The sequence below is a fragment of the Phyllostomus discolor genome, chromosome 5 (assembly GCF_004126475.2).
Source record: "Phyllostomus discolor isolate MPI-MPIP mPhyDis1 chromosome 5, mPhyDis1.pri.v3, whole genome shotgun sequence".
Taxonomy (NCBI): domain Eukaryota; kingdom Metazoa; phylum Chordata; class Mammalia; order Chiroptera; family Phyllostomidae; genus Phyllostomus; species Phyllostomus discolor.
Genome location: NC_040907.2, coordinates 62,869,280 through 62,880,232, shown reverse-complemented (window position 1 = coordinate 62,880,232; position 10,953 = coordinate 62,869,280). Strand labels below are relative to the sequence as shown.

Here is a 10,953-nt window from a genome sequence, read left to right as displayed (position 1 = left end):
AGTGTTCTGGGATTTCCTCTTAATGTACTTTCCTGTGGATTGGTGTCCATCTATTATGCTAAAAACTTGATGGGGCTTCATTTGGGAAATTATCTGGAATTATTTCTCTGATGGTTTCTTCTCAATTTTCTTTGTTTCTTACTGGAATTCCTATTATTTGGGTGTGGAATGGCTTTTTTAATTTAATACCTTTATTTCTTACTTTGCATTTTCCCTCAACTCTCTGTAAGAATTAATAAAATTTTATCCAGTCTACAGAGTTTTTTATTTTGACTTTTTTTAAAATCCTCATGTAAGGATATTTTTACTGATTTTAGAGAGGACAGGAGAGACAGAGAAAGAGAGGGAGAAAGAGAAACATTGATTGGTTGCCTCCCATATGCTCCTCGATCAGGGACTATACCCACAACCTAGCTATGTGCCCTGACACAGAACGGAATTTGTAGCCTTTTGGTGCATGGGATGATGCTTCAAACAACTGAGTCATCCAACCAGAGCCCTACTAATCTATTTGTGATTTACAAATTTGTTTTTAAATTTAGTCTCTGAATGTCCTTTTCCCTCCAGTAAAGTGCCTTGTTTTCCTTTGCAATATATATTTTTGGGGTGATTCAAGCTGATTGTTAGGTTAGACATGTCCTAAGGTCAGCATCTGTACATCTTTTGCCTCGGCTGACCAAAGTCCTCAGAGAAGGGTTGAATTTTCTACCTGTGGAATACAGTTCCTCTTTCCAGATGGAGGAAAAAGCCTATGTGAACATTTACTTTGAAAACTTGTGCTCAGCCACCTGCTTATAGTCCCGCACTTGTCCCTAACTATCCCTACTGCCTTCTAACCAGAGAGCTTTCACTTCACCCCAGACAGAGGAACTTCATTGGGTGAGGGAGGAACAGCCATCCACTTGGTGGGGACTTTTCCTTAAATAGGTATGGTTTTAGTTCTACCTTCTACATTTAAAAAATCTGATACCAAGAATTCTCAGGTTTAGATTAGGCTGCTTCTCAGCCTTCCCTAGGCTTAGTTTTCTTGGGTCGGCTAGGTCTGTGTTGTAACTTCCAATGTTTTGTTGCATTTTACTTTATATTTGTGTCTTAAAAAATTCATTAGTATTATTCTAGTGGGACTTCAAGAAGGTACTGAGAGTAACGTGTAGGGTGATAATAAAGAAGGTAGATCTTTAGCAGATAAACATATATCAATATACCAGTACAAATTATAGGAAAAACTATAGGGGAAAATAATAGGATTATTTAAGACTGCAGTAAAGAAGGACCTAATTTGGTGCTTTATGCCATGGCTCTCTGAGAAGGTAATATTTCAGGCAAGTCCTGAAGACAAGTGGGAGGTAGTGAGGCAAAAGGTATAGGGAAAAAGCATTGCACCATGAGGTGATAGAATAGTCAAGATTCTTAGCTGAATGTGACAGCTAAGCCTACACTTAAGCTGAAAACAAGAGTTGATTAGTATGTATAGCTGGAAAGTCTAAGATGTGGAGCTAGTAAGCCATGGCTGGATCCAGGGATTTATATGAGGCCTTAGGTTCCTGTCTCTCTCTCTCCATCTTTAGTTCTGCTTGTCCCTGCTTGGCCTCATTCTCAAAGAAACTTCCTTCATTGGGTGGCAAGTTGGTTACTAACAATCACAAAGCTTCATCATTCTTAGAGCTCCTGTCCCAGAGAAAAAGAGAGAAGCTTTCATATATATGTATATATTTTAACTAGCATTTATATATGACATCCCACATTCTCCCATTCCTTGGAATAATCACAATAATGGAGTTTTGTGTTTGTACAGACTTGAATCCAATTCTACAGGCAGAAAATAATTTTATTCATGCAAACAGTGAAAGACACTTACTATTGGAAGAATTGCGAGCAATAAAAATATAGAGATTTAAAGCAGAGTCTTGTGAGTAAGGTTAGGCATTTGGAATTTATATTAACTGCAATGAGAAACTACTGCTGGATTTTAATCAAGGAGTAACATGTGCCCTGTTAATTACTATTAACTTAATTCACAGTTTCACACAAAAATTCCCTTTCTAGTTCCCTTACCTGTGTCAGAAGCACCACGATTTTCCTCCTGCCTTAGCTTTACATTTCCAGCCATCTTTGAGGTTTCTCTTAGTTTATCACCCATATAAGGTTAATCACTAAAAAACCCAATGTGTTCCTCCTTCCTGAAGTCTCTTGAATTTATCCTTGCTTCTGCTTCACACACAGTCATACCACTGCAGGCTCTTATCAACTTGGACTTGGTTTTTGTGATAATCTCCTAACAGTCTTCCCTTCTATTTCTCTCTGCTTCTAAGTCAATGCACATGGCACTGTCAGATTGTTCTACTGAAAATACCACTATCTTTATGTCACTCCTCCACACAGGAGCCTATGATGCCTCCCTATCATTTAATGAATCAAGCTCAAATGCCTCAGCCCAGTATTCAGAGCTGTCCATCATCTGACCCTGCTCTACCTACAGGCTTTATCTTCCAGTGATCCCTCCACTATGATAAGACTATGTGGGCCCTGACTCCCAATGCTGTACTTCCAAGAATGGAGGAAAGATGGGCCATTATCAATCACTTTGTGGACAAAAGAGGATAGAAGCCAGGAGAGGAGAGAGGAGGATGTGAGTGATTCCACTGAGCCCCAGCTGCATTAGATAAAGAAGAGCTATGGATATAACTGTGTAGCAACCCTGAGGTTGATGGTGTGGTCAGGCTAGCCTTTCTGAACAGCATGTGCAGATAACAGGGCCAAGGAGAAATCTCAAAGTGTACATTTTTAAGATGAGGCTTTGTGTGGAAGGAGGATATTTGCTCAGGCAAGCCTTTCCAGGTTGTAATACCCACTCCCTCTGATAAAATGTGTGGACCTGGCTCACAGGTTTCTGGGAACTTGCCCAGACTTTGCAGGGTCAATTGGTGCTGCAAAGAAATGATGGCTTATCCAGAGAGGTGTGAATAGTGTCCTGAAACGTGACCAACCCTGATGGGATCTCATTACTTACGTTTGTTCAAGTAACTTTTTGGTGGGGATTTGACATGGTGTTAGGAATCTGCAGAAATCAAGTGCTATTTATTACAGTGGGAAGGGACCTGGCAAGTTTTAAAAACTTATTAAAGTTCTGAGGGAATTGGGTACAATATTTGTATCTAAATCCTAAGAGGAAACAATGGAAATGTTTAAAAAGTCAGCATAGAATCACTATTATCTGTACCAGGGATCAATGTGGTTAACTACTTACCAGTTATCAATTACTAGGTGACATGGGCAGACATAATTAGATGAAATTTTACAATAATTTCTATAAGATTTGAACTGTGAAAAAAGGGTTTTGCAAAACAAAGAGTTTATGCTAGATTTTAAGGAGTGGGGACATGTTAGTTATCCAAGAGAACATTTAAAAACAATAGGATACAAAGCCACAGCAATTCTGTGGTAGGAGGAAGAATGATGGTTCTCCAAAGACGTTCACACCCTAATTGCTGGAACCTCCAAATATGTTGGGTTTACATGGCAGAAAGAACTTCCGAGATGTGATTGAGGCTACTGACCTTGAGATGGAGACAGTAGCCCACATTACCCAGGTAGGCTCAATCTAATCAAGTGAGTCTTTAAAATCGGAGGATCCTTTCAAGCTGGGGTTGGTCAGCAGGAGAAGCACCCATGGAGAAAAGGTTAGGGAGATGCAACGTTGCTGACTGAGAAGATGGATGAGGGGGTTCATGAATCAAGGAGCAGGAGGCCTCTGCAAGATGAAGAAGGCGAGGAAGCAGATACTTGCCTAGAAAACCCAGAAAGAAACAGCCCTGGTGAGATCTTCCTTGATTTTAGCCCAGTGAGAACCTATTGGATTTCTTCTCCTTTATTTTTTAATGTGCATTTGTGTGATTTTAATTTATTTAAATTTTTTATTGTTATTCTACTACAGTTGTCCCAATTTTTTCCCCTTTTCCCTCCTCCAACCAGCCTACCTCCTGCTTCCACAATCAATTATCATACTGTTGTCCATGTCCATGGGTCATTCATACATGTTCCATACATGTTCATACATGTTGACCAGTCCCTCCCCCTTCTTTTTATCATTGTCCCTCTCCCCCCTCATTTCTGGTCACTGTCAGTCTGTTCCTTGTTTTCACGCCTCTGTTTCTATTTTGCTCATTAGTTCATTTTGTTCATTAGATTCCTCTTATAGGTGAAATCATATGGTATTTGTCTTTCACCACCTGGCTTATTTCACTTAGAATAATATTCTCCAGTTCCATCCATGCTGTCACAAAAAGTAGGAGCTCCTTTTTTCTTTCTGCTGTGTAGTATTCCATTGTGTAAATGTTCCATAATTTTCGAACCATTCATTTATTGAAGGGCACTTAGGCTGTTTCTGGCACTTGGTTATTATAAATAGTGCTGCTGTGAACATTGGGGTGCATAAGTTCTTTTGAATCAGTGATTCAGAATTCTTAGGGTATAATCCCAGCAGTGGAATTGCTGGGTCAAAAGGCATTTCCATTTTTAGTTTTTTGAGGAAATTCCATACTGTTTTCCACAGTGGCTGCATCAGTCTGCATTCCCATCAACAGTGCACTAGGGTTCCCTTTTGTCCACATCTTTGTCAGCACTTGTTGTTTGTTGATTTATTAATGATGGCCATTCTCACTGGTGTGAAGTGATATCTCATTGTAGTTTTAATTTACATCTCTCTGATGGCTAGTGACATTGAACATCTTTTCATATATCTATGGGCCATTTGCATGTCCTCCTTGGAGAAGTGTCTATTCAGGTCCTTTGCCCATTTATTAACTGGATTGTTCTCCTGGTGTTGAGTCATATAAGTTCTTCATATATTTTGGATATTAAACCGTTTTCTAATGTATCATTGGCAAATATGTTCTCCTATGTGGTTAGTTCCCTTTTCATTTTGATGATGGTTCCTTTAGCTGTATAGAAGCTTTTAAATTTGATATAGCCCTATTTGTTTATTTTTCTTTCATTTCCCTTGCTTTAGGAGATATATCAGCAAAAAATTACTAAGTGGGATATCTGAAATTTTACTGTCTATGTTTTCCTCTAACAGAGGTGTCCAAACTTTTGGCATCTCTGGGTCACACTGGAAGAAGAAGAGTTGTCTTGGGCCATGCATTAAATACGCAAACACTAATGAAAAGTGATGAGCAAAAAAAAAAAAGGTTTTAAGTAAATTTATGATTTTATGTTGGGCCTCATTCATAGCCATCCTGGGCTACATGCATCCCTCAGGCAGCGGGTTGGACACCCCTGCTAGGACTTTTATAATGTCACTACCTATGTTTAAGTCTTTATCCATTTTGAGTTTATTCTGGTGTATGGTGTAAGTTGGTGGTCTAGTTTCATTTGATTTTGCATGGACCAGTCCAGTTCTCCAAAACACCATTTACTGAAGAAATTCTTTTTACTCCATTGATGTTCATGCCCACCTTTGATGAGTATTAATTAACCATAGAGACATGGGTTTATTTCTGGGCTCTCTATTGTGTTCCACTGATCTATGTATTAGTTCTTATGCCAGCACCAGACTGTCTTGATGACAGTGGCCTTGTAGTGCAGTTTGAATTCAGGTAGCAGATCCCTCCTACTTTGTTCTTCTTTCTCAGGATTGCTGAAGCTATTTGGAGTCTTTTTTGGCTCCATATAAATTTTTGAAATATTTGTTCTAGATCTGCAAAATATGCCATTGGTATTTTAATAAGTATTACATTGAATCTATAGATTGCTTTGGGTAGTATGGACATTTTAGTAATGTTAATTCTTCCAATCCATGAACACTGTATGTGCTTCCATTTATTTGTATCTTCCTCAATTTGTTTCTTTAGTGTTCTATAGTTTTCTGAGTACAGACCTTTTACCTCCTTGGTTACATTTATTCCTAGGTATTTTTTGTTGCTATAGTAAATGCAATTTTCCCTAGTTTATTTTTCTGATATTTCATTGTTGATATACAAAAATACCTTCAATTTCTGAATATTGATGAGTAAAAGCATTTTGCCATCTATTTTGCCTATCATTTTGCCAGTACACTTATTTGATTGAGTAGGTTTTTGGTGGAGATTCTAGGGTTTTCTATGTACACTATCATGTTGTCTGTGAATAATCACAGTTTTACTTCTTCCTTTCCAATTTGGATGACTTTATTGCTTTTTCTTCTCTGACCACTGTGGCTAGAACTTTCAGTACTATGTTGAATAAAGGTGGTGAAAGCAGACCCCCTTGTCTTGTTCCTGATCTTAAGGGGAATGTTTTATTTTGTGCCCATTGAGTATGATGTTGTCAGTAGGTTTCTCATATATGGCCTTTATTATGTTGAGGTATGCACCCTCTATTTCCACTTTGCTGAGTGTTTTTTTTTTTTCATTAATGGTGCTGGGTTTTATCAATTTTTTTCAGTATCTATTGATATGATCACATGATTTTTGTCCTTCATTTTGTTTATGTGATGTATTACATTTATTGATTTGGGAATATTGTACCATCCTTGCATCCCTGGGATGAATCCCACTTGATCATGGTGTATGTTCTTCCTAATGTGTTGCTGAATCTGGATTACCAATATTTTGTTGAGGATTTTAGCATCTATATTTATCAAAGATATTGGCCTGTCATTTTCCTTATTATGTCTTTACCTGGTGTTGGAATTAGGATAATACTGGGCCTCATAAAGAGTTTGGGAGTCTTCTCTCTTCTTGAATTTTTTGGAATAGTTGAGAAGGATAAGAGTTAGTTCTTCTTTAAATGTTTGGTAAAATTTGCCTGTGAAGCCATCTGGTCCAGGGCTTTTGTGTGCCTGGAGTTTTTTTTTTTTATTGTTATTGCTTCAATTTCTCTAGTTGTTATCAGTCTATTCAGGCCTTTTGCTTCTTTCTGATTCAGTTTTGGAAGACTGTATTTTTCTAGAAATTTATCCATTTTGTGTAGATTATTGAATTTCTTGGCATATAGTTGTTCATAGTAATTTCTTTTAATCCTTTGTATTTTTTGATAGTAAACTAATTTATTTAGTACTTTTTCCATTCCATATCATCAGGAGGATTGATTTCAACTTTCCTTTTACCTGCATCAGACCAGTTTGTACTCAAAACTGTACCACCAGACTCCATAAATGATTTTTTCATGGTACATTTCACTTCATCAGAACCATCTGAATAGATCTGCTGAAATAGTCTGTTTAAAGCTGCATCTCCCTCCAACTTCTCATTCTTTTCTCCTTCTTTGATCTCTCTGACCAATTTATCCCAATTTCTTGTATAATGAGATGATGATGGATATAGGATCTTTACATCTGCGATGAACTATTTTGCCTTAGGCACATCTCCTTGCCCCTCTAGCTTTTCCCATCTCACAGCCTCTGGCTTTTTCATCTTAATTTCAATCTTTGTTGAAAGTACTTTAAATGTGCTCTGTTCTGGTATTATAGGATGAGGAAGTCTCAGTTCTAAACTATAATCCTCTCCAGAAGGAAGTTTCACCAAAGCAGACAACTCTTTTTCTGAAAATTCCACATTTACATCATTCTTCTGAACATTCTTGATCATAAGTGTTATGATTACTTGAAATTCAGTTTGATACCAGTCATACTGGATTTTTGACTGATGAGTCCTCTGGGATACAGACATGTTGGATTGTGACTCATTCTCAGCTTCTTGACACCTTTTAATCCAGGCACCAAAATCAGCATCCGCACTATCTAATTTCTGTCCTTCTGTAAAAGTTTCTAGAGCAGCAGCATAGTTTTTTTTTTATGGTATTCACATATCCCTTTCCTCGGCATAGCAGTGGGATTATTTGGATTAAGTTCAAGAGATTTCTTTGCATCAGGAACAGCATCACAATAATCCCCAAGAAGGGTGTGACAATAAGCTCTTTGACAATAATTTTGTGCATCATCTGGTTTCTCTTCCAAAGCCTTAGTCAGCTCCCCTAATGGCACCTGGGCGTCCTTGGCAACCAGAGCATCTGAGAAGCTCGGAAGAAACCTCTGGGGTGTTGCAGGTCCTGCTGCAGCAGTCACCATCCCTAATCACAATCCTTTGTATTTCTGCAGTATCAGTTGTAATTTCTCCTCTTTCATTTCTGATTTTATTTATTTGGGTCCCCTGTCTCTTTTCTTATGAGTCTGGTTAAAGGTTTGTCAATTGTATTCATCTTTTCAAAGAACCAGCTCCAGGATTTGTTGACCCTTTGAATTGTTCTTTTAGTCTCTATGTCATTTAATTCTGCTCTGATCTTGGTCATTTCCTTCCTTCTACAGTTCTTTATCAGATCTCTAAAGTTAGAAGAGAATGGAGAGTTGCCAGTGAGATTGGTGATCAAGATGCCTGTCTGGACATTTTGTCACCACTTTTGTTCTAAGTCTGTGCCTTTGTGTGTCTTAAGCATTAGTCAGAAGCATCTCTACTCTCCCATTAAGATTAGTACTTCTCCTGAGAGCCTGTATGTCCTCCATTTTGCCAAACCTTAGCTCTCTTGTGCCATAGTGGACAGCTTCTCTGGGTGGCCAAGTTCATCAGTAAGGTAGCATTCCCCTCTGGTCTGGGAACACACTGTAAATTGAGACACCTATGGAATTTTGGCTGCCATCTCCCAGCAGCCATGGTGCCATATGACTCCTCTTTCTTTTAAATGGCATTTTCATAAGATATAGTACCCAACTTTTCCTCAGGCAGGACAGTCACTGAATCTCTTAATCTGCTGAAGAACTTCTTCACTTTTTCAATTAGTTTTGTGAACAGAAATTGCTTCAGTGGGTTTCAACTGGAAACAGGTGTTGATGGTGGTGTCCAAATCTTTGACTGAGGTGCTTCTCTCCCCTTTGCCAGCCTTTCCTTGGGAGTGATGAGCAGGCTGTGTTGGATGTAGCAGATGCACATCTCCACATGGGCCAGAGCTCTTGTTTCAAATTACACAGATGAGAGTCATAAATTAAAATGCACTTTTGTCTTACTGGTAATAATTGCAGACCCTGGTACATCATCTTTCTGTGTGTGCTGAGCCATAAACTTGCTTTAGCCAGGATTACCCTAGGATTCGTAGCTGAACGCAAACAAGGCAGTCCTTTTAGCCTGAGTTTTCCCAATTGGTTTACATGTACTCTTTGCAATCTCACCAGTTGCCAACACTCTGTTTCAATGTGGGCTGTGTAGCTGTAGAAGTAAACATGCTAAATCAGAAGACTGAAAGAAGTAACTTTACAAATTCTGAATGATTATCATTACTGCTCTTCTCTGGATAGACCCATGATAGTAAATATTATCAGTTATAATTGGATTTTATTTTTATTGCTCACTATTTACTTTCTGAGTTTTTTTAATTGGTAAAGACAGGAATTTGGAGTTAAGGGAGATTAATTCTAATGAGATTACAGCCTAGATTTAGTGAAGACTTCATTGTTCATCTGGTGGGGTCGTACAGCATAAATAGGCAGAAGGACCAAGCAAGAAGTCATGTCGGGGTGATTGCAAAATCTGTCTTCTCCCATCACACACATTTTCCTAGAACATGGACTCCAGGCTTTCTTAGGTTTAAGGATGGCTGAAAAATCCTTTAAAGTTTACTGAATTGAAATCTTCCCTAAGTAATAAATTCTTTATTTCCATTGAAAAACTTAAACTAGAGAAAATCAGTACTGTTTTCTGATAATTCCCTTCTTTTACATTTTCCTTGTGGTTAGTTAAAATTTTTCCTTTTCTCAAAACTAATTTGTATTTTATACAATTGTTAGTGCTATTCTATGTTTTGTATTTTTCAAGAAGTCCTATGATTTTCCTCCTCTTAGAGATAATGTTGATACATCTTATAGACACACAGACACACACACAATTTTATCAGTCAATATTAGTAAATCACCAAAGTCCTAAAAATAATTGGATATTAAAAGTGGTAATAATACATTGATATCTGCAATGTGTGGGCTAATTATCTATGTTTATAAATAGGATACAAAATTAAGCTTAATTTTGTATTCTGTTTATATCATAATTTAAGAGGAATTTTGAGAAAGTCATGAAATTTAATGGTTTAACTGTCTTTTATTGCTATATGTAAATTTACTAAATAACAGCAGTAAATGTTGAACAAATCTAATGCACTACAATTTCTTTGGAACACAATTTGAATTTCAAATTATGTTTAATGCTTTTGTACATATTACAGGTCTTTTTTTAAAGCTTATCGAACAGAATTTATTTATTCCAGGAAACTGGCATTTGGGAAAAACAGAAAAGTCGAAGTAGAGTGAGTCATTGGGAAATCTGATCAAACATGTTTTTTCAAAGTGAGCAATTTACTTTCAAATGATCCTTTCCTTCCATTATTTTGAACTTTGCCAGTTATCTTCCTGTGTTATATATTTAGATGATCCCTGAATAAGACAACTTTTTCTAATTGCATTGTGTTACTTGGCCTCAAACATTTCCTTTGTCTTTTGTATGATTAGGCTTAAAGATAGTAAGACACAGTGTATGTGTTTGTCAAGCCACTTCTTCCCATCAAAATGATTCACTAACTGACATCCTTTGATTCTGTCCTTGGGCCTGTTTTGGGGACCATCATATCCTTTTTTTTTGATGTTCTGTGAGAGAAAGAAGAAAATTCTGTTTCCTTGGATTCTATCTGATTTTACAATATAACAATTAAGATATACACATGGAGATCAAATAAGAAATTAAAAAGTAAAAAGTTCTTTTGAGAAGCAGAGTTAGAAGACTCTGATGAGGTTTTAAGATGGGAGTGTTCGAAAGAAGCCAGGGCATTTAAACTGCATTCATTTGGCTTGCAGTCAACAACTAAGGAGGACTACTCTGAAGCTAATTCATTCATGAAGTTTATGAATCTGAGAAGTGGACTACTCCAAGTATATTGTGCCTACAACAATGTACATTGATAAGGGTTTTTTTTTTTTCAAAGATTTCAGTTTTGTGT

At 37.3% G+C, this 10,953-nt stretch overlaps 1 protein-coding gene across 1 annotated transcript; it reads right to left on the bottom strand.

Annotated features, from left to right (window-relative positions):
* Nucleotides 1-7,007: 7,007 nt before the first annotated feature.
* On the bottom strand, nucleotides 7,008-8,047 carry LOC114497263 (protein SGT1 homolog). The gene is given in 2 exon segments (XM_036026341.1): nucleotides 7,008-7,772; nucleotides 7,775-8,047. Coding segments are annotated over 2 exon segments (1,014 nt in total). The 3' UTR covers nucleotides 7,008-7,031.
* Nucleotides 8,048-10,953: the final 2,906 nt, after the last annotated feature.